General features: G+C 42.3%; 1 protein-coding gene and 1 pseudogene across 1 annotated transcript; both read left to right on the top strand.

The window, feature by feature from the left end:
- The first annotated feature begins 3,854 nt into the window (after window positions 1-3,854).
- On the top strand, window positions 3,855-18,714 carry PTGER2 (prostaglandin E receptor 2). The gene is made up of 2 exons (XM_077122633.1): window positions 3,855-4,888; window positions 14,829-18,714. The coding sequence occupies exons 1-2, from the start codon at window positions 4,046-4,048 to the stop codon at window positions 15,072-15,074; spliced, it is 1,089 nt and encodes a 362-aa protein (XP_076978748.1). The 5' UTR covers window positions 3,855-4,045; the 3' UTR covers window positions 15,075-18,714.
- Window positions 18,715-22,042: 3,328 nt separating this feature from the next.
- On the top strand, window positions 22,043-23,118 carry LOC143651310 (nucleic acid dioxygenase ALKBH1 pseudogene; annotated as a pseudogene).
- Window positions 23,119-24,398: the final 1,280 nt, after the last annotated feature.

Below are 24,398 nucleotides of genomic sequence, written 5' to 3'. Positions count from 1 at the left end.
GACCCAGGTTCAATCCCTGGACCATGCACCACCCCCCTCCAAAAGAAAAGACGCTGCCTCAGACTTCACAATCAACACACCCCACTCTTCTCATTTTCGCAGAAGAAACATCTGACCCAAATGATGCCCATCATATTGTTTGTGAACTTTCAGCCCTTAGAGTCTGTGGGTTATCACTGTGTCCTTCCAATAAACTTTCTCTTTCTCTCTTAAACCAATTTAAACGGCTTCTGTTATTTGCAATGAAGTAGTGTAGTCTTTGTCTGGGATACTGTTCTAGTTTGCTAGCTGCCGGAATGCAATATACCAGAAACGGAATGGCTTTTAATAAGGGGAATTTAATGAGTTGCTAGTTTACAGTTCTAAGGCCTAGAAAATGTCCCAATTAAAACAAGTCTATAGACATGTCCAATTTAAGGCATCTGGGGAAAGATACCTTGGTTCAAGCAGGCCAACGATGTTCAACGTTTCTCTCTCGGCTGGAAGGGCACATGGCGAACAAGGCAGCATCTGCTGGCTTTCACGTAGCTCTACCAAAAAGACTCTTCAAAATGTTTCCTCTTTTAAAGGATTCCTGCAAGCAACTCCACCTTCAGTGGGTGGAGACACACCTCCATGGAAATCATCTAATCAAAAGTTACTACCCACAATTGGATGGGTCACATCTTCATAGAAACAATCAAAATGCTCCCACCCAGCAATATTGAATGAGGATCAAAGGGCATGGCTTTTCTGGGGTCCACTACAGATTCAGACAAGCCAGATACCATAGGACCCAGATGGTGTTCTTTGAACTCAATTTGGAAAAAAAAAATGTATTTAAACACACATAGAAATCATAAAATTAAAAAAAAATTGTATTAGACTTTTGAATGGGCCAAATAACAGAAATAAAACTGTAAACAAGAGTTCATACTGGCTTTCTCCCCTGTGCAACTCTTTTCCTTGTTTATCTTTATTTTCTCTTCAAGAATGACCTACCATAGGTAACTTACCTTCCACAGTCTTCTTTGAGTTTGTGGATGTGCAAATGAAAATTGTAAACTTTCAATTTCAGTTTTGGGACTCAAGTGGTGTTCCCCAAAAATATCAGCCACACACACAGGAACTGTAAAATTAGTAACACTCTGTGGCTCAATTTTAGGAAATGTCTTAAGGAAGGTGTCAATTCATCAGATTTATGATAAGAAACTCTAGGTTCTACCTGAACTAAAGTTGTAACAAATGTTGGCACAAAAAATTAGAAACAGGAAGAAGCAGCTTTTAAAGTAAAAAATTGGGGGAAACTGACAAACAAGATAAGACAGGACCCAGACTGGTCCAATTGAGGAACTAGGAAGGACAAACTAAAAAATCTAAACAAACAACTGGCAACACAGAACACAGCAGATTTGCTAAGCTATATATATCATTCTGTCCAAATGCTGGAATCCTAAATATATAAAGGATAAGTTGAATAGAGGGGCAAGTTGAATGCTTGGCAACAAGTAAAGCCAAGCAACATAGAAGGAGAGTCAACAACAGGATATATCATCAAGCAGTAGAGCCCTGAACTGGGCGACGTAGGCTCTTGCCACCGGCCTTCGAGATTTATAGGGCCCCACTCTGGTCTTCCTCTTGCCACATCTCCCCACAAATGAGATGTCCTTGGGCCCAAGAGGTCCTCCTCACCAGAGCCCATCCTCTTCCACTCTAGAGTATCTCACAGGTGGTGGTGATCATGGGATCAAGTGGTAACTGGAGCTCACTTTCAGGAACAATGCGACCAGGTCCACCCACCCAAGGTTCAATTGCACACTCAGCATGCACATTTCCAGGTACAGGTGTGCTTGTTTGAGAAGGGATATATACAGAGATTGGTCACATGGGACTGACCAGGTTGCCTGTACACTTCTATGCAAATCTCATGGTGCAAGACTGTCTGGTTGAGATTGAGGACGAGAAGGGGAAGGGGCCCTTGTTCTTTTTGTTCCCAAAAAAGGGCACTGGGAAAAAAAAATTTCAGCAAGGTACAAAAATTTAAAGCATTTCTTTCTTTAATTTTGTAATTCTTTACTGTGGAAGAGCTCAGAATGTCACTTTTGTTTTAGATAACAGAATTGATCACTGAGCAAGAAAATGTCATTTGGATTATAAAATTCTTGCTTTAATAAAAATTCCTTAAAGAGTGAAAAAAAAAAGTCAGGGGCAGGCCTGCCACCAGGTGCCCATCCAAGTAAAGCTCGAGTCAAATATTTAGGTAAGGTTCAATAGCAGGCTTTTGTTTTGAGGGGCTTTCTGAAAACAGAAAAAGAAAAGAAACCCATCACTTTTTATTTCTGTAACAGTTCCTCATTGTTTGGGACGAGATGGGGTAAGTGTGGAGTGGAGGAAATGGGTGGAGAAGGCTGGAGACAGATGTCACTGGCTAGCAGTTTACAGCCTGGAAGAAAAACTATTGGGGTGAAGATCCCCTCCAGTAGGAATGCGTGCAAAACAAAATCTAGAGCTTGGGGTGCTGGCAGCTGATACGTGAAAATCAGCGTGCCTGTGTAGGCTTGGCAACTGCTCCAGTAAATGATGCCCCACCTGTTGTCAATCCGGCCTCGCGGTCCCCACCCCCCACCCCCAACCTGTCTCATACCAATCTGCATGCCTGAATCATCCAGGTGAGATAAAATAGTCAGGGAGAGGGAGCAGGCTGTGGTAAGGACCGCTTTTTAGCACGATTATTCTTTCTTGCCATTCACTCTGCGGGGCCTCCCCATTTCCCTGTCCTCCTCCTTTCCTTATAGAACATAATTGCCACATTGTCTGCCAAGCTGGATTTTTAAAAAGAATACCAACCCGTTTTCAAGACACTGACAACTATGACAATAGGTTGTAGGCAACCTTCTTTATTTATTTATTTTCCCCAGCTCCAGTCACTTTTTTTCCCCAGCCATTTAGCAATAAAGCTTTTCCAGGGATGGGTTTCTTTCCTCTTGCACTCTGCATGATCAACTGAATAGAAAACAAACAATGGCTAAATAACATATCGATCAACATTTTCTTCCAAGGTTGAGCTTGAGTTGAGAACAATTAGTGAAGTGGTTTTAAGCTGTGTCCACAAACATAATTCTACGTAATTCTTTTTTTAAAAAAATTATTGCTTAAACAAGTGGTTATCCGTTATGGTGTTGACATAGGAAAAGGTGAAATGTTAGCAACCGAATCAAAGCAACAATGCAACAGACAGCTCAGCTGTGCGGGTGCGCTTTGCTGCCTTGGACGGACTGAACAGGCTTTATTTTTTTCCAATTTCAAGTTTTGCCCCTTTGCTCCACCCGCTCCTTTCGTGTACCTTCCTAATAATTTTTTTTTTTTTTTTTTTTAAGGAAAGTTCTTACAAGTTGTCTTTGGTGTCTGTTCTCTTTTTCTCCACATCTCTCGGGACTCGTTCACCCTAACTCCTCCACTGAGGCTAAATGCTTCCTAGCCGAGGTCAGACTTTGCGGACCGGAGGTGCTGCTCTGAAGACCGCACCCGGAGGCAGCCAAGAACCGGCTCCCGTAGGGCCGGGGAGAGCTGCAGCCCCGCACCCCTTCCCGCGCCGCAGCTCCTGGACCACTCCTGTCCCCGCCCGCGCAGCCGGAGGCCTCACCGACACCCCCCAGCCCCCCAGCCCGCCCCGTACCCCGCGGGGTGTGACCGGTTCCGCCGGCCAGGCCGCTGGCGGTGCGCGCGCTGGGACTGCCGTGACAGCGCGCCCGGCCCGCCCCGAGGTGGCGGGGGCGGCGGCAGTTCCCTTGGGCGCCGGCTCTCGGCCGGGTGGGCGGGCGAGCGCTGGTCCGCGCAGCAGCGGCGAGCCGCGCCCGGATGCGGTAGCGGAGCGAAAAACCGAGGGCGCGGCGGGAATCCCGGGTCCGAGCCTGTCCTGGGCGCGCGCAGGGCGCCGGAAGGGGGCTCTGAAGCTCGGTACCTCCCCTTTCCCCTTTGAGTCTCGGAGTCTTCGGGCTCTCAAACCCTCCTCCGCCCGGGCGTGGGCCGGGAGAAGAGGGCGCGTCTCCCCTCCCGGGACCCCGCCATGGGCAGTGCTTCTAATGACTCAAGATCCGAGGACTGCGACACCCGGCAGTGGCTCCCGGCCGGAGAGAGCCCGGCCATCAGCTCTGTGATGTTCTCGGCCGGGGTCCTGGGGAACCTCATCGCGCTGGCGCTGCTGGCGCGCCGCTGGCGGGGCGACGCGGGGCGCGGCGCCGGCCGCGGGAGCCCCATCTCCTTGTTCCACGTGCTGGTGACCGAGCTGGTGGTCACCGACCTGCTCGGGACCTGTCTCATCAGCCCGGTGGTCCTGGCGTCATACGCGCGGAACCAGACGCTGATGGCGCTGGCGGCGGAGGAGCGCGCGTGCAACTACTTCGCCTTCGCCATGACCTTCTTCAGCCTGGCCACGATGCTCATGCTCTTCGCTATGGCCCTAGAGCGCTACCTATCCATCGGGCACCCCTACTTCTACCAGCGCCGCGTCACGCGCCGCGGGGGCTTGGCCGTGCTGCCGGCCATCTACATCGTGTCCCTGTTTTTCTGCTCCCTGCCGCTGCTGGGCTTCGGGAAGTATGCCCAGTACTGCCCCGGGACGTGGTGCTTCATCCGGCACGGGGCGACCGTGTACCTGCAACTCTATGCCACCGTGCTGCTGCTCCTCATCGTCGCCGTGCTGGTTTGCAACTTCAGTGTCATCCTTAACCTCATCCGTCTGCACCGCCGGGGCAGGAGGAGCCGCTGCGGGCCCTCCCCGGGGCGCGGCCTGGGCGGCCCCGGGCCCCGCAGGAGAGGGGAAAGGCCTTCCGTGGCGGAGGAGACGGACCACCTCATCCTCCTGGCCATTATGACCATCACCTTCGCCGTCTGTTCCTTTCCTTTCGCAGTAAGTCCCTCATTTCGGTTTCACAGCCCAGGTCTGGCACCGTCCCCTCTCGCCCACACCCTTGCCTCCGCCGCTCAACCGTTTGGCAGTTTGCAAAAAAATGTCCTAATTTGTAAAGCTGTATAGCCTTCCCCTCCCACTTCTCTTCTTCACCTCATTTCCTTCCTCCCCAACCTGTGCATAACGGCAGGTTGTTTCTCTTCCAGTTCTAGTGTTCCTCTTACAGGAAGCCTTGATCCTCTTCTCAGCCAGCCCTGTCCCCCTTTACAGCGTCCCTGCCCCCACTGTTGGCTAGCCTGGCTTGGAACCTTTGGAAGGAGCAGCCCCTTCCACCTCCTTGCAACCCTCGTTGTTACAGCCTGCGTACCCCAAGCTGCAAATTGCCTTCCGGTGCCTTCCATCCAGTAGTGCTAGTTCTCCGTGTTTTGCCTTTTGTTTCTTCCAGGGCAGAATGTGGTACTCAACTGCCATTGAGAATAGTCCCTGGTGAGAAGGGGACTGCTGTCGAAGTTCAGAGAATTCATTATTTGTCCCAAAAGTTCATCAAATACCTAGTTGACAGGTTTCCCAATTTACATTTTGTGAGTGTAATTTTGTGCCTGTGAAAACTCACAATATGTCGGTGATGATAAGTTGTAGGAAAGGTGATTTTTTAAATAAACCCCCTGCTTAGCTTTCAAGACCCCTCCAGAGGAGGCATTTGTACCGTCTTTGAAAATGATCTCTTGATGTCACAGTCAGAAATAAGTACAACCCAAATGTGAGCGTGAAGTGGCACCCAGGAGTGGCTGGTCCATCTCAGGCATTGGTAGAGTTAGGTCCAAGATTTGCCTTAACTTGGCAGGCCAGAGGCTGCCTAGGGAACCAAAGGCCGGGAGCCAGAGTTCTGGCCTGGGTGCTGCCCTGGTTTGATACAACTTCAGCAGTTAGTTCTGTGAGTTTGGAAGCTCATAGAATTAACTGCTGTGAGTTTAGCTTCCTAAGGTGTAACTCGGGTAGCAGAGCTCGGGGTGTGTCTGAGCATGTGCTGGCCTCTAACGGAAGGCCAGGAATTCGGAGTTTTGGCAGCTCCACTTCCTAGTCTTCAGAAGAACAAGATGACCCTGCAGGAAATAAGCAGCTGGGAGCAACTCCCACCTGCCACAACCTTGGAGAAAAGGAAGAGACGGATAGTTCTTGACCTTAGCCATTCTGACCTGCAGAAGCTGGAGAAGTCCTACCTCCCACACTGCCCAACTCCTCTGGTTATCTCTAGACTTGCACCTTCAGGGGCAGGGAAAAAGAACATAGGGTCCAGAAAGTCTAGATATGACCCATTTCTCCACAAAAAGTTAACTCGCTTCCTTAGCTGCATTCTCTTCTCCCTGGTCTACACTGTCCTCACACTTCTCCCCCATCTCCTTTCATCTGCCAGGGCAAGAGCTGGTCTGAATTGGTACGTTCTACTCTGGTGGGAATGAAATGAAGTATGTGAAATGTGCCTTCTTAGAAAATGAACTGGGAGGCTGCATCTCCCATTCCGCCCTGAGTAGGGGAGCTTATGCAACGTAAATATTATGATGTGAAAACCAACGTGATTTCTACTTGCTTTACTGGTAGAACCTTTTAATTATGTTGTGGACTAAATCAGCTTTGGGGGACTTTAGAATATAGAATATGTATCTGTGAGAGAAAGCATTTCAAGTTCCACTAAACAAACTAGGATTCAATTTTGGGGCATTTCTGGATTGGGGAGTGCTTGTCTTGAACTGCTGGGAAATAGGGTGTCAGTTCTTGGAGCTTTAGCTGTCATTTCTAAGTTTATACAACAAAAATACCTCCCACTCCCAGCTACTTAGATAGCTTGTAAATGAGCTCAGGGGTCACCACACACACTCGTGAACAGAATCTTTATTTCCTCTCTTCTGCCCTTTCGAGAAGCGGATATAAAGGTTCCCCCCTTGACCACGTCAGACCCACTGCATAACTGCATTTTTTTACATCAAGACAATTTTCAGCAGATTCCCTTTTTCATGTAAATTTGCCTTTTTTCCACAAGAACTCTATCATTGCCATATGCTGCTTTTCAAGTCTGCTTAGATTTTTTTTTTTCCTCGTTTAATATTAGGCCAGTGATAACTTCACAGTTGCCAAGTGGAGGAGCCTTAGAGCTAGAAGTCTGATTAGGAATGAGGGAATAGGGGATTCACTTTGAAGCTGTGTTCTTACACAGATTGCCTGTTTATAATTTAGGGAGCCTGATAAAGATTATGCGGGGGCTTTATTTAGCACCCCCAAACTACCTCTTGGCATTGATGCCTTCCAGTAAATATCATCTAGATTTGCCATGCATATATGCATGGCAAAAGTTCTCAAACAAGGAGCAGGAGAAAATTCTAGAGTGAACATGATCAAAAACCCTGCCAAACTGACTTCTTGCCTTGGGGCTAACATGACACCCTATCTAGACAAGCCATAAAAAATTCCTTAGGCACAAAACAGATATTTGAACCGAGCCTTAAATGTGGAGTATCAGATCGTCTCTAATTAGGGAAACTTACAATGATCATTGACTAATTTTATTTTGGGAATAGATTATCAGTTTCTAATATCAGGACTATAATTGCTGTCTTGCATTTACATAACACATACTACACTATCCCTATTTAAGTTATTTCTTGGAGGGCTTTTCTGACAATTCAAAACTCACAGCTACTGTTTGGTTCAAACATTCTTTTTGAAAAGCTTGGCATGTTCCCCAGAAGGTGCTTTTTTCTTCAATTCCTGTTATTCTATTTGGCCCACACAAGTATTGAGGTCAAAAGTGGCCTAAACCAATCCCATATACAAGGCAGGAATCGCTTCCATTTGTCCTAACTGGGAGACACTGTGAGATGAAGCAGTCTTGGGGCTGCCTTTAGAAATTCTCCTCTTCCCCTAACAGAAAAATATAATGCAATCCCCAAATGTGAGCCACGTAGAGCAATTTTAAATTTTCTGGTAGCTACATAATAAAAAAGTAAAAAGAAACAGGTGAAATTCATTGTAATCAAATATTTTCTTTAACCCAGTATATTCAAAATATTATTAGTTCAGAATGTAATAATATAAAATAATTATTAATGAGCTATTCCAATAACTTTTCTTCCTTGTATCCCAGGAAATACTGTCAATCTGCCCTAGCTTTGCCTTATTCCTTCCTCAGAGTATCAGGACTGCTCTCTGTGGCCCTCCAAAGTCAGCCAAACCACTGGCCAAGTAAGGAGTTGAATTCACAACTGTACCCAGTGGGATACCAGTTTATTGCACAGCAGCACTCCAGGAGAGGGGGGAGGGAAGGAAGCAGGGGACTCAGGGGGGCTCAGGATTCATTTGTGCAGGTCAGAACTACCAGTGTCAGCCATTGTCCCTAAGTGTGAGCAGGTTAGAATTAATGTTTCCCATTACTACTACCTCCAGGAATGCCAGTCTCCCACTTCCAAAGTTTGGGGAAGTGGGGCTATCAAAATGTAAATTACCCAGCATCCTCGAACAAAGTTCAGCTGAATATATTATCATTACTTTCAACATCAAAATGGCTAAGAGTTTCTAGTGCTAATTTCTACATACATCAACTCATTATCTTCGCAACAGTCCTGTAACAACCCTGCACAATAGATAAAAGTGTTATTCCCATTTTGCAAATAAGTTGTAGCAATAACTTGCTCTGGGTCCCACAGCTAGGAAGTGATAGAGTTGGGATTCCGAATCATTCAGTTTGAACACAGCACTCATGCTTTTTGCCACATTATTATCAAAGAGAAAATGCTCATTCCAGGGGCACATAGGGAGAAGATTAATCCAAGATTTTGTAAGATTATTGTGACGATGTTATAAATATCTGGACCATGTTGCCTCTTCATTCCAACCTGTTAGCTTTAAAAATAAAATAGCATGTTCCATCAGGAGGGCTGAGCTGAGGCCAAGTGTGCAGTAGCCTTTACTTTCTCCCCAAATTCATGAAACAAAAGGCTGAGACCGAGATTTTAAGAGATTAACTAATGTAAATGCTGCTCTAAATTAAGAAATAATCAGATTATTCCTCATATAAAATCTCTCATCGGTAGACATAAAATATTTCTTCAGTAATTAAAAAACATGTAGTGTTTAGGAAATGACATTATTTTGGCTGTCCAATATGAAATCATGCATGGAACCAAGAACATATTACAAACAGTTTATGCACTGAAGGAATATTGTATAAAGTAATACATTCCTCCTTATGTTAAACAGCTGTTGTAATCATTACACAGAGATAAATACAAACTTTCTTCCTGAAATGGAACAGAACACAGGAAATTTATCAGACCTCCATTCTCCCTCAGATAATTGTTTTTCTTAATTTCCAACATGCATCAAGCCACTTTCCCACCGCTTTACTAATAATTGTGGATAGCTTCTGGTCATTTTAAACCATTTTCCACATGCCATTAGGATAAAGTGCAATACATTTTATTCAGTTCTAAAATTTCAAGAATGAACCATTGATTGCCTCATTTTAAAAATATCCTCATCTTGAGAAATTCCTTAGGTCTGTAATTTCTAGGTAAATCTGATTAGTGGGAATCTGACCTTTGCAATACAGAACAAACTAAAGTAAATAGTATTGGAGTTTTCTTTTGATTCTTGGTTCTCTTTATGTAAAATATAACATGAAAGAAGGTTGAAAAACTGATATGAAATTGACCAATTACATATGTGTGAATGATCACAGTTTTCCTAGGGGTAAAAAAGAAATCCGGAAATCTCTATGCATAACCTCAGTGATCTTTGCCTGGTGATATTAAAAGTTAATATCCATGAACAACTGGAAGGTTCTTTTCATACATATACTATTTATGATGTGTTTGAGGATTGTTGAAGCAATTCAACTGCATGTTACCTTTTAAGAGAAAGTTCCTCTATGTGAGTATTTTCACTTAACACCTTTTTTTTTTTTTTGCCATTTGACATTATGAAATGGAGGCTGTGAATAAAGACACAATTACACTGGTTTTAACAATGTAGTTAAATATAGTCCTTTTCCCAAAAGAGAAGTTGTGCATCATGTCTAAAACCTTGGTCAAATTGACCATCACTGCTGTTTCGGATGTTTAAGGTCAGGTTCTTGGCTTAATCTGCAGCTTGGTCTGCTCAGTTTCCATGACTTATCCTGCTCTCTTTTTTGAAGTGTGTGACCACTGCCCATCCTTATTTTAAATTTTAACTTTATATCACTTGTAATTTATATTTAAGTTAACTTACACCATCAAGGTATACCATTTTAACTTGTATCACCAAGGTGTATGAAGCTCCATTTTTCTGAGGATATTTTGTTGCCTAAAATTGCCCCTCTCTAACAAAAAACTAAACTTAAGAATCCTGCAGTTGGGACATATGTGTGATGGTAAGGACCAGGTTTTAGGGAAAGTGACCTGGGAAAAACTGAAGCTTCCTCTGGGCCAGGGTTCTTAACCTGCATTCCACTGACAGTGTCTGGATCTCTCTGAAAGCATTTGCAAAATCTTGTTTTATATATGAATCCTTGGTAGAGGTTCTTGATGCCCATCATTTTCCAGAAGAGTAAAGAGCTACCACTGGAGTATAGAGGCCCAGAACTCCAAACCCTAGCATTAACTCTGTTTTTTCCTCTCCAGTTCTGATTCCAGGGATACCCTAAAGCATAAAGGCAAAGGACATTCTTGAGTCCTGGACCCCATTCTTTCCTCCTGTTGGGAAATAGACCTTGTTCTGGTTTGCTAGCTGCTGGAATGCAACACACCAGAGATGGATTGGCTTTTAATAAAAGGGGATTTATTTTGTTGGTTCTTCAGAGGAAAGGCAGCTAACTTTCCACTGAGGTTCTTTCTTACGTGGAAGGCACAAGATGGTCTCTGCTGGTCTTCTCTCCAGGCCCCTGGGTTCCAACAACTTTCCCCAGGGTGACTTCTTTCTGCATCTCCAAAGGCCTGGGCTGAGCTGCTAGTGCTGAGATGAGGAATGCCCAGCTGCTAGGCTGTGCTACATTGGGTTCTCTCATTTAAGCACCAGCCAATTAAGTCAAACGTCACTCATTGCAACAGACACGCCTCCTAGCTGACTGCAGATGTAATTAGCAATAGATGAGATTCAGGTACCATTGGTTTGTGTCTGCAGCAACAGAAATAGGTATGCTCACCTGGCCAAGTTGACAACTGAATCCAACTAACACAGACCTGTTTCGCTCTACCATCTACCACAAAGGCCCCTATGATTTTGGAGAAGGATTTTCTGTAAAACATCCTATACTCAAAAAGTCTCCCCCAAATACTTTTTTTAAAGAATGAATAATGCTAATTCATAACCAGAGTACCCTAATCTCTTTCTCAAGGCAGATAAATGTAGGAAAAGCATGGAGAAATAGGAAGGTCCCAGGGAAAGCCATGTACCTACTTAGAAATAGCCATAATTTAAAAATCTGCGAAGAGGAACAGTGGTACCTATAAACCTTTGTTGATACTTTTGAAGAGAAGTCTCCTGCAAGCTCAGAAATGTCAGTCAATTGTGAATTTCGTGTGAAACTTTACAGGATAGGCTTTTTATATTGATAGCTGCAGTGCTTGTAGTGGTTAAAAGTAAAGCTTTGAGGTCTCACTGCTTAAGTTTGACTTCACAAGGCATCCTCACTTACCAGGTGTCTGATCTTGGTTAAGTTAACTAATCCTTAAGATTTGGTTTCCTCCTTTCTAAAATAAAAATAATGATGCCTTGTGGGTTTGTAAATGAGTAAGACAGAATAATACTTACAAATTGCTTAGCGTTATGCCTGACACAAAAGAGGTTTTTTTATTCGATAAATGTTAGCTGCTGTCTCCATAGGATTCAATTTCCAAAGGAAAATCAGTGATCAACAGCTGAATTCTGGAATTGCAATCATTTGTTAGCCTGGCCTAAGTGGGTCTTCTCTTTTTAAGTGCCATCAATGAAGTACTTTAAACTATTTCAGGTTTTAGGTAAGGCTCTAAAGCAGTGGTTCTCAACGTTGGCTGCATATTAGAATCACCTTGGGGGCTTTTAAAAATTCTGATGCCCCAGGCTGTGCAATGGTGACTCAGTGGCAGAGTCCTCACCTGCCATGTCAGAGACCCGGGTTCGATTCCCAGAGCCTGCACATGCCAAAAAAAGAAAAAAAAAAATCCTGATGCCGAAATAACAGCCCAGACTAATTAGATCAGGGCCTCTAAGGGTATCAAGTTTTCAAAATTTTTTTAAAGCTCCTCAACTGATTTCAACAAGCAGCCAAATAAAATTCTCACTTGCCCTAAACTTCTACGTGGTTTCATTGAAGGTAGGAAATTGGTTCAAACAAACAATACCGTGTCAGTGCCATGATGAAGGTTCCCCAGTGCTGAAATAAAACTAAATCTCACCTGTGCTGCTTTGTAAGTGTAACAGCAAGCTCTGTTCTCTTGGCAAGACCCTGAAGAGAAAGCCTGCCTAAAGAATTTAAACTCCCTTTGACTTGTTTAGATTAGCACTTAGCTGTTTCTCTAACAGCAGATGTATCAGTAGGGTATGCAAGAAGTTGCATGAATTATACCAACCCCTGAAACTGAATTCCAGAACATCACTGAGATTTCATTACTTGATTGACTTTTATAACCCTTGTGTCGGTCTTTAATTAAAAAACCCCAATATCTACAAGATCAAAAAATGAGGATCCCTAGGCAAGAACCAGAAAGAAAAAAAGGTGAGGCAAGAAAAGAGAAAACTTACCCCGAGGACTTGAAAAATCACTAAAATATCTCTTTTTTAAGTGTAAAAAAAAGGAATTGTTCTCTGCAAAATATTGGCCACCTCCTGAAATGCAAATTTTAAGCGGTTCTCAAAATCATCCAGCATAGTGGATGAAAAAGGAAAGGAAGCAAATAGTACAGAATTGCTTCATCCTCTAAAACAATTTTTCACTTCTCATTGTCATGCTCTAAAGGAACTAGGAGCTCTGCTGCGGGCTCCTCACCACTGGAAACCTGACTCATCTTGGATGTTTGCTGCTGTGACTAAGGACTGGTGAACCCTCCTCCACTGGTCATCTTCTGTGACCAATTTAGTATTGGCTCAACCAGATCAGAAACTCAGCTACATACTTTTTCTGCAACAGACTGCTCAGTTACATACATACATATGTGTGTTGTGTGTGTAGTGATGAATATATTGCAGTCTGTCAGACGTATGTACACCATTATTCTGAATCTTTAACCTCTGAAATCACTCCTTTAATATACCATACAAGTACTGTATATTTCTCATCCAGCATAGTTGAGCTGACAAGAAAACTCTTGCCCAATTGCGTATTCCCACCTAACTTTCCTCTTTCCTCTTCTCTCTATGGTCTGGGAACCACATCATCAGTTCCTCTTTTTTCCTTACTCATCTGCCAAGTCTTTTTCTCCATTCCCTATGCCAAGAGTCTCTGGCATAAACACCTATGGCTGCCAAACCTTCTGTTGCTTTAGCGTAGGCAACCCAAAGATGACTCCTTTTCTTCCTCCCTGCAGTTTGCTTTGTTCATCTACATGCCAGATACCTGCAGAGTAAATACCAGAGGAAACGGAAATAAACCATTCCTTTTGGCAGAAAGAGGGAATAACTTCCTAATTCACAGGCTATCCTTGGAAAAAACTCCTTAGAGCATTACAAAGGCTCTGAATGATGGGGATGTGATCAACATTTGTTTCCTCTTTTCCTATAAGTTATGTGGAAGTGTTTGATCTTTGTCGAGCATGGGTTTTACACTCTTTTCAGTATGACCTCTAAGAAGTTGTGTTTCTCCATAAATATCTAAGGTATCAGATCAAAGTGCTTAGTATTGATCGCTGTGTGAGCTTTCTGGTGTTTGGGACACTGTTTTGAAGAAGTTTGCTTTAATACAGGCAGCCTGGATATGGCTGCTGTGCTGGCATCAGGCGAGTTGGAATTTTTTCGTAACTTGGCCACTAACTAGTCCTGGGAACACGGGCCAGCCAGCACCTAACTTTTCTGTGCTTCGGTGTCCTCATTGGCAAGAACAAGATAATAAAAACTAAAATCATGGAGTACTTACTATGCCGAGCACAGCTCGAAGGACCTTAGATGTTTTGCTTCATATAATCCTCACAACAACCCTATGAAGTAGGTAGTGTTATTATTATACCCATTTTAAAGATGAAGAAACTGAGGCGCAGAGAGGTTAGGTTTCTTGCCTGTGGAGCCAGATGTGAGACCCACTGTTACTTCCCCAATCTCATTGAATTAAATTGGTGACTTAAAATCAGTGATAATTGAATCAGATGAAGTTAAATAATGTGCTACTAACCTTCCTGAAGTTCATTTCTTCATGTGTTAGAGGGAGATAATCCCTTTGCTTCAGTTTAGTAATAAAGTAGGTTCCATACTCAGTGCCCTTCATGACATATATATTAGATTATTTATATTTATATAAGTATAAATTACATTAGATTTAAGAATATACAAAAATATAAATATATATAAATAATATATAAAATATAATTATTTAAATTTATATGTATATAAATAACCTATTACATATTGATAAATGGTCACTATTTTTATTATTATTATTGTTTATATTATTAAGAAAATTATATTTCAGGTGCCAAGAAATGTTTATTCATCTTTCATCATTCTTAATGACAAGATTGGGGCATTGTACGTGATGTTAGCGTTAATGGTAATTATAAGCTACAGAAAACATAATTTCCTTGAGTTCTAGTTCTAGGGGAAAAACACATTTATTATGTTATGATTTACCTATGGAAGAAGAATGAGATTTTGTTACCCATCCCCCTCACCACAACCACTAGTCACAAAACATAGTTTTGCTTAAAATAGAATAAAATGACCTAAGCTTCTCCACTGCTATGATATAAAAACTAACATCATTTTTCCCCTTTGCTTCTTACAGATCTTTGCATATATGAATGAAGAGTCTTCCCGAAAGAAAAAGTGGGATCTCCAAGCTCTGAGATTTTTATCAATTAATTCAATTATTGACCCTTGGGTTTTTGCCATCCTTAGGCCTTCTGTTCTGAGACTAATTCGTTCTGTCCTCTGTTGTCGGATTTCATTAAAAACACAAGATACTACACAGACTTCCTGTTCTACACAGTCAAATGTCAGCAAACAGTCTGACCTTTGTGAACAGTACTGAAGAAGTGCTTAGTTATCAACATCTAGAAGACCATTTTGAAATGGTTTCTTGGAGAAATGAAATGTTAGTGCCTAAACAAATGGAAGCTACACTAATAAAATGGAGCAAACAAACATTGAAGCCTGGTTTGGGTTACAGACGTGCTGACAAGGTGCTTCATGGAATGTGTCAGAAAGGATCTGTGAAACCTCTCCTCAACGAGCATGTGACGTGGCCTTTAGAAGAACATCAAGTGGATTTTAAGCTTTCGTTGCCTTTTGATGTATGCTTTCCTGTTGAATGTGAAAGCATGTGGTTTTATCATTTGTTTTAAATACTAAAAAGTTACTGCCTTTTCTGTCTTAATCTTCCATGCTACCACCTTATGAATACACAGTGTATGGTCAGACTTCCTATGTATTCTCTAGGAAGTCAATGTGTGGAAGCAACCAAACCTATTGTCTTGTGATTGCTTAATGAACCCCTTATTTGGACAGTGAAGTTGCATATGTGGAAACTCTCTCCTGACTACAGTCATCCTAGAAGGGTGGTTAATGTTGTCGGTTAATGTCTTCTCGTCCTCTAGGAGCTACATGTGAAATTGTCAAATAGTTTATTTTACAATGTTCATTTTTGCTAATAGCAATCAAGAAGATGTTAGGAATTTTCTTCTCCATAAGAAATAATAGAAAAGTTATTAAGAGAGTTCATTCTGATTAATGCTGTTAAGTATATTACCAAGGGAGAATATCTGCAGCTGTGTCTGAAACCAAATATTGGGTTAAAACTGAAAAATCACTTCTTCAGATTTGCCGAAACTCCTGTCATGCTGGTGTTGGGACCATGACTAACATAAACTTTACATTATGGCTGTGTTGTAGCAAAATTCATCTGTTTATATTTTTATTTAGGGAACATGGTTTGACTCATATAATATAGGAAATCCTGTGACAGTGAGTCATATCTTAATATTTTACTAAATCTAAGTGTTTGGCATGATGAAAACTCAACATCAAAATATTTCAGTGAATTTGCACTGTCTAATCATATTTTAGTTACTGTGTAGACTTGTCTGAAATCTTACAAAAGTAAACTATAAAACAAAAGTTGAAAATGGGAACAGCTATTGATGAACTCCCCTAAGTAATATTTTATATTCAGGGTAGACATAGCATCCTTTTTTTTTTTTTGCATGGGCAGGTACCAGGAATTGAACACAGGTCTCCGGCATGGCAGATGAGAGTTCTGCCACTGAGCCACCATCACACTGCCCAGCATCTTTTAGATGAGGTGAAAGTGGAAAATATTATATTCAGTTTGACAGGTCTTTAAAGTGTGGTTCCATTGTAAGTTAGAGTTTTAAATATTCGATAGGGTGTTTGATGTTAGAGGATGTTTTTTCCTTCAGTTTTTACCCTTCCAGTATGGTTGAAATAGTGGAGCTATCTTTTCTTTCCCCCTCGCAGTGCTATTACCAAAAAAGGATATTAGGTTTTTTTTTTTTTTTCACAGATCTCATTGAATTGTTTACCCTAAACCATTTCCTATAAGAAGCTATCAAACTAGATGATCATTTAGATTCTAAACCAGCACATCAGTGCACTTTAATACAAAACAACTGTCATATCTGCTCTTATTTTTAAAGAATAAATACATGGTTTCCTTTTCTTCACATTTAAACAAGCCAGGCAAATTTTAACTTAATTGAAAGCTGGGCATGTAGATAAATCTTCTCTGTCCTCCAGGCATTCTACAGACAAAAGTTGTTCTAAATAGGACTAATTAGTGCCATAGATAATCCCTAAACATAAAATTCTGAGATTACTTTGAAGCTGGAAGATTGATGCCTTTATTAAATGGTATTTTTTTCTCCAAATAAAAATTGTTAGCTATACTCTGCCCAAAGAAATTCTAGAATGATACTTGAAATCTTAAAGGAAAAAGAAAAGCAAAACGGGCCATAATAACACTGGTGAGAACCGAAGAACAGAAGGATTTACTCTGAGAGTTCAAAGTATGTGACTTTAAGCTGTTTATTTGAGAAATGATCAATTTATAGAATTTTGTTTCTTTATTTACCCCTGTACCTTATTCCTGTGTCAAATGACTAAATCCTGTTCTTTCATTTGCACTAATATATATACATAGTAGGAACTTCAAGTAAATATCCTATGCAGTAGTCAACTGCCTACTATTAATAGCAATGTAAATGTACCTTAGGAAAAAATCACTTAGAATAGATATGCATTTCCTTTCTAAAAACCCCCATCCGCATCATACATACCCCTGTTTAAGTTGACTCATTTTCAAATGTTAAATAAAAGAAACAGAACTTAGCCTTATATTAGAGAACTCAACTGTGACTAAAGAAAATCTAGATTTTTTTTTACTTGAAGGGATTTTTAAAAAAAATCCCTTCCCTCTAACCCCACAGCCAGTGGAATGAAAAGAGGGAAAGAACCTATAGTGGTGATTCACCTCATAATGCCAGCCCAATATTAGGTGTCCAGAGGGGTGGGCCAAGTAGTCTGTTCTCAGCTGAGTTGTTTCTGGATGGCTCATGTGGCCCAGGTCATCTTTCCCTAGAGAAAACTGGGACATGATGGTGTGAGAATTGCAGTCTTGAATTCCCAGTGCCCCCGTAAGGGCCCGAGTCTGGTTAGAAGCTCTAGAGATCCTCCAGAAGACCCGAATCTTGAAGCACTTTGGACCGATGACAACCCAGAGTCAGACCAAAGCTCCAAAAACTGCCAAACCCCAAACCAGGAGGAGGCTGGCCGAGACCACAGGCCCCAAGCTGGAATAGCAGGTCCCCTCTGCATCGCTGCCTTCTCAGTGTAATTCAGTTAAAGTTTTGGTAGCCCTGTCTTCTCAGTGTCTGTGAACTTTGAAAGAGGGACTGTCCTAATTGTAATGACAGGTCAGCCTGAACCAAGAAAAATCCAAATATCAAGTTTAGAATTTGATGCCTTTGAAAGGCAGAGTAAGTCAATGACCTCTCACTGGGGCAAAGGTTTGCTTATGTCACTTAGTTTAAGCCAAAGCTATTGGTTTTCTGAACGTAGGAAGAACAGCTCTTCAAGTTACAGAGAGAGAAGCAGTCTTCTCTGTAAACAAGTACTTTATACTTTATACATGTGGGATTTACCATGCCTACTCAAGTACAGGCAGTGTGGCAACTTGTGTATTTAATGACTATTTTCTGTCTTCATCAAACATTCAACCCCATGAACTTCCACTCTGAAAGTGCATTTACACCATACCTCCAATCTCCTAACAGGATTATAGCTGATTTTTATTTTTATTCAGAAAGTATTTTGAGCACATAAAATATGCACTGTGGAAACAAGTATTATTCTAATAATTCACCAGAGTTCCAGTCTAATTTATGCATGGGTCCAAAACCATGTGTTGGGCATTACTCTTTATTTCAGAAAGTTGTTTTTTTAGTTTCCAGGAGTTCATGTGATTTTTTTTTTTAGTTGAAAGTAAATTTTCTTGAATTCTATTTTTGTATTTCCTATAAAATGCATGTACTATTAAAGATCAATTTTGGTGGTTTAATTTTTGTGATCCACTTATTTCATTTTTAAAAATCTGCCAAGAGTCAGATATGGTCCACCTTAAAAATAAATCAGTGAGGGTTCCAGCAAAAGCAAATGGGACACTCAGAAGGGTAACTGGGGAAATTCAATGGGAAGATTATTTTTGGAGGGGTGGGCAGGGTGAAGGGAATCAATACGGGATGGTGAAAGATCCAAGGAAGCTGTTACTACTCCTCAGGCCTGAAGAGACAAGGGAGGCAGCAATGACTGGAAAACCTCTGATGGAGGTGTCACCCGACAGGAGCCATGGCCTTAGGTAGAGAAGCACAGCCAACACCAGACCACGGGGAGGGCTCCTGGAGGACCTCTCCTCCTATTTGCTGGTCTTTTGTCTTTTCCTCCTATTAGCCAAGACCAACTGGAATCCTGAGAGCAAGGGAAGCCTGTGTGACACAGTCCATGAAGAAGCATACAGAATGGGTGGTGAGAACCAAGGGGCCAAATGGAGAATAGCCAGCATAAGTACATTTAAAATGTTTTTTTTTTAAATGTACCAAAGCCAAAATTGAAGCAGTGAAATGGACGGCCTCTCTTCTTGCCTTCCACTCCAAACAGATTCCCTAGGAGGACTGGAGAATAGAAATCAGCCCTATCTGTACAGAAAGGGGATGAAATACTATAGATGCCTTTGTCAAAATACTTTCTCTGCAGCATTGGCTCAGCATTTAAATTAGTTGACTCTGGCAGCAGTTTATGTAATTGAGGGAAACAGAGAGGTTCCAACGGAAGCATCCTTTGTCCTTTATCAGTTTAAATCAATAGCTATTCCTAAACAGAAAGAGAGAAGATGGTTATGCATACATGTCTAGCAATTACTGAAGCCTTCTTTTTAAGAAGGACCATGGGTATGAGAAAAATCTAGAGAGGCTATTTTTTTCCTTTTTTTTTTTTGTGCATGGGGAAGCACCAGGAATCGAACCCAGGCCTCTGGCATGGCAGGCAAGAATTCTGCCACTGAGCCACAGTTGCACCACCTAAGGGGCTTTTCTTAACAGCTTAAAGCCATGGTCCTAAAGGCAACATAGCTGGAACAGATCTACATAGCTATTATTCAGAAAGCGTTCATGTAGCAACTCAGCAATTCTGCATAGTTGGAAATGCCAATAAAAATATCAGGGAAAAGCAGGGTCCCTCCCTTGGGCACACCCACGTTAACCTCTCTAACATGTACTCTCTCTTTCTAATAAACTTTTCTTTTTAATAAACTTTGCCTTTTATTCCTATTGATCCTCTCATCTCTAAATTCTTTTAGTTTCGAGACCACAGAACCTGGCTCAGGGCTCAGCTGGCACCATTGCTAGCAGGGCTTGGGTTAGTCGTTCTGGCGAAGCTGCCTGGGGTGATTTCAGAAGATCCCGGAGAGCAGCGTCTCCCACACAAGACACTGGCCCTGGAAAGACCTGCATTTCAGTACATCTACATAGGACCTGCCCGCTGGCACATCATGGGGAACAGCTCCATCTGGATAATTATAAAGGTGGCATCCTGGGCACCAGAACTCCTCTAATTCAACTGCTCACCAGCAGACAGGACGGCTGTCCACATTCAAGTGTGACCGGGACATCATTAGATGACAAAACAAATAGGGGGCAAAGCAGCTCTAAGCGAGCCAGAGCATACTGCCTTCCCCCAAATGCTGGTTTTCTCATTTCTCAGCATTGCAAGCTATAAACCTGTGTTCTCCCATTTCCACACTCAGGGACTTATGCAGAAGAGATGACAGAAAAATTGTAAGGATGGTGGGATGCGGCGGATTGTAACATTTTCCAATATCCCCCAACCCTTTCAACATTGTCAGCATTTATGCATATTCCTGCATGTACTCTCTCAACTCTATAAAAATATCAAAAAATGTATCTCTCAACCTCCCTTTAAGATTAAAGCAATTGAACTCTTTCAGGGAGGGATTGAAGCAGGATAAAATAGGACAACTGTAAGTCCCTGGTTTCCTATTCAGCTCTGAAAGAGTTAACAGACAATTCCAAGACCCTTGTTTCTTATCTAGCTCCAAAGGAACTAATACAGAGCTGCAGACTTCCTGGGACAAAAATGTCCTTAAAGACCCCAAACCTCCCCAAACCATTGAAACCTCTCCAAACCATAAAAGCTTGTAAAATTCCAGACCCAAAGCGAACACTTAGTAAATAATAGGAAGCATAGGGTCATAAAGATTCTTAACCATTTGCCCAAAACACAAATTTCAGATATGGGACAGCAAACCATGAATTCTGCGAGCTATTTCCTCCTAGAACAAAGAAGACACCTAGCATTCGAAGGTTACTATGGCAACCTGCCACTGATAAAACTTTGCTGCAAAACAAGCTGGCCCACTCCACTCTGTGCATGTCCCTCCCTTGGCATGCCCGCATTAACCTCTCTAATGCGTACTCTTTCTTTTAATAAACTTTACTACTTATTCCCCCCCAAAATAAATAATTAATTAATTAAAAACAGAAAAGCAAATACCGGGAGAAAGTACAGCTCCCGAGGCTGTCTGCCAGCGCTGCCCTTTCTGCTACTTCCGTGATGTGTCTTTGCTCCTTCAGCACCTGGCTTCATGCCCTGCTCTGTAGCACAATCTGCCTAGTCCACGTTGCCCCTCAACTTGAGCCCCTGGGTCCTATCTTCTTTGATGCCCATGTTCAATCCCTCCCCTTTCAGCAGACTTTCAGCTGGGGATAATAAAGATCCATCTCACTGCTGGGTTTTTCTCAAGCCAGTTATTTAACTTAACCTCTCTGAGTCTTGGTTTCCTCTACTATAAAATGAGGATAACAACATTAACCACCTCCTCAATTCTTTTGAGGATTAAATGCACAAATGCATTCAGGACCCTTAGCCCTATGCCAGGACGGGGTACGTGCTAACGAGTTTAGGAATTAGTATTATCCTAGATGCCTATTTCAGTGCCCCTCTGACCTTTTCCTACCTACCCAACTCATTTCTGGTTCTTGGGGCAGTGGTACTGTGGAGGTGCTGGGGTGATGGGATCTGTTAACTGCGTCACTGTCAAGGAATGACCAACCATACGCACGTGGGACAAGTTTGCGTTCAGCAAGGAAAGTGAAGGTGGGTCCACGTGGGAGAATGTAGGAGGAACGTGTAGGCATCACAGAGAGGGGCCAAGGGAGACAGAAAGGTCCAAACAGGAGAGCAAAATACAGAATGTGATGATGAGGTTAACTCTACATTTGAATACATATGTATGTAAGATTATGGTCAACGTTTTGAGATGGATATATAATTTGTAATTAAAAATTAAAATTAAAATCGAAATAAAGTCTTTCTTAGGCTGACTTGGCAGAAACTAATTTTATGATGGTAAAAATGAAAGTCTTTTTTCATTTTTACCATCTCAGAAAGGTCTGAGATGGGGGAAGAGCTATGGCCCCGGGCCCTGTGGCCACACCAGCAACAGAACCTTTTCGCATCTCACAGCAGAGCCACTCCAGGACGGCGGGCCGGGAAGGGGGCATGGACTTCTCACAGCCTGCGGCATGGTTCCTGGTGCCCGTAAAGTGCGTTCATATCACCTCTGTGTCCTTAGTCAGTGAGCACCATGCACAGAGCTGGACTTCAGCAGACCAGCAAGCAGTGGACTCTTAGGCTATCCTGGGTTTGTCTTCATCGCAAACCCCTCTTGCTCAGGCTACCAGTGGCACTGAGTGAAGTAGCGTCTTAAGTCATATTCCCAGAAACCCAATGTATATAACCCGAAAAGCACCTGACTAAAGGAGAAACCCAGAATCTATGGGACTAGAGCAAAGAGTTCTTGAGGCATAAGGAAGTGAATAAACCAAGACCCTGAAGTTTACTAGAGAAACTGCACTGGGTAACCCTGGGCTACCATTATAACCGAGACAATAAGAAATACTCAACAGATTGCTATACACCTTTCCCTTCAGACATGGCTTTCCTCTCAGAGCAAGTGGGGCTGCTCTCAGGGTTTCTGAGCCGAATTGGTTTCCTGAACTACTACTGCATAGACTCCACACTGGGAATTCATGTAGACAAATCTGAACTAGATCACTCCAAATCCCTCCTCTCATCCAGCTTCGGACAATCTGCTGCTTTTCTCCTGGGTGGCCTCAAAAGAGGTGAGGCGCCCAAAGTCACGTTTCTACACAGTGTTGGGTTCACATTAATGTCGGGTTTCAGCTACCTGTTGAACCATGCCATCCCTTGCATCCTTCCAAATTCTCAGTGGGAAAACCTTCCCGTCTGCCTGGAGACATCTCTCCCACCTGTCCTCCCCAGATATTCAGTGGTAAGAAGCCTGTTCTATGGACGATCAGCAGGTATGTGCCAGCTACCTGAAAATTCCTCATGTGAACATGACTGCCTGACAGGTACTAGCCACAGACCAGGATTTCCCTTTGGTACCCATGGAAGACAAAAAAAAAGAGATATTGCCACAGGCTTCTGACATCTGGAAGATGATGAGCCAGGTTATATGCTGACAGCTGAGGCTTGGGAATTCCCATTCTTTTACTTAGGCAAGTCTTACAGTAAATAACCATGCCGTGAACTTAGTATCTAGGCAAGGTACCAAGAAACAGGGACAACCTCATGAATTGCATTGAAACTTATCCCAAAGAGTAAACTGATTAATCACTTTGTCCAGAGAAATATTTGACATAGTTCAATCCTAGATAAGCATTGGTACTAAAGTATCTTGAGAATTCCAAAAAGGTATGACCTTCTACAACAGCCTTCTCAGCATCTGTCATTACCTTTGAGGGAGGTAGATGTGGGTTTCCATGTCTGTGGAGTCTTTAAATACTCAGATTTAGAAGTGTATTAATGGGAAATATAGTGCCCTTCCCCTCACTACACCTGGTGACTTGTAGTTCAGTGAACCAGCCATTGGTCTTTCCTTGACTCCTCAAATCATTCTTTGATCTCTTCTTCAGTCTTCTCCATTTTCCAGTTCCAATGTCTTAATGTGTATAGGATAAGAATCTCATCCCCTAGAAAAGAAATAATCACAGCTATCTTTCTTGCCTGAAAGGTAAATATATATAATCCAAGCAAAGAGGAACAGGCATTTCTCCACATGTCTTCTCTGAGGTCTCCACACTCTCCCTATTGGCATTAATGCAATTTTAATAGTTGGACTAAAGAAGTCCCCAAAATTGTTCCATCACTGTTTTTACCATGAATAAACTTGTTTGATATTAAAGATCATTCTCTGTTTTTGAGGGTTAGTATATCAGGATTTGCTTTTTCCTCCTTTTATTTGCTATCATGTCCATACAATTGAAGCCCTCAAGCTGTTCTCCAGCCTTGCACCCCTGGGTGCTGTGCCCTTGGTGCTTTGGTGGCTGTGTCACAAGAGCAAATATTCCTGAGAACTCCAGTCACCACTGTAGTCTCTGACAGTGTGTGGCTTGGAAAACGCATGAAGCACTGAGTTTTCATGTCTGAACCCCTGCCAATGCAAGTCACTGTACCCTAATCCAAATCATTTTATATTTCTTTAGACCTCAGTGTTCTTATTCTAAAATGACAGTAATATTTACTACCATGTATTTATGGAAAGAATGAATTCATCCAACCACTAGTTCGTGCAACCCAAGATTACAAAGCTTTCTTAGCAGCCAGGTCATACTTTCCTAACCTTCAACCAACAAAAGCAACAGCATTCTGCCTTTCGTGGAGGGAAACCAGATGTGCAGGAGTGAAATGAGTTGGTCACTAACGGCATCCTCAGAAGAGACCCTTCTGATTATGGTGCTGA

This window comes from Tamandua tetradactyla, chromosome 12, assembly GCF_023851605.1.
Source record: "Tamandua tetradactyla isolate mTamTet1 chromosome 12, mTamTet1.pri, whole genome shotgun sequence".
NCBI classification, from domain to species: domain Eukaryota; kingdom Metazoa; phylum Chordata; class Mammalia; order Pilosa; family Myrmecophagidae; genus Tamandua; species Tamandua tetradactyla.
Note: the sequence above shows the minus strand (reverse complement) of the source record. Positions and strands in the feature narration are given on the sequence as shown.

Bases quoted from the DNA above. Each gene is read 5' to 3' on its own strand.
- PTGER2 (XM_077122633.1), top strand. From the start codon at position 4,046: ATGGGCAGTGCTTCTAATGACTCAAGATCCGAGGACTGCGACACCCGG. The intron at 4,889-14,828 runs GTAAGTCCCTCA...TGCTTCTTACAG, and splicing joins TCTGTTCCTTTCCTTTCGCA to ATCTTTGCATATATGAATGA.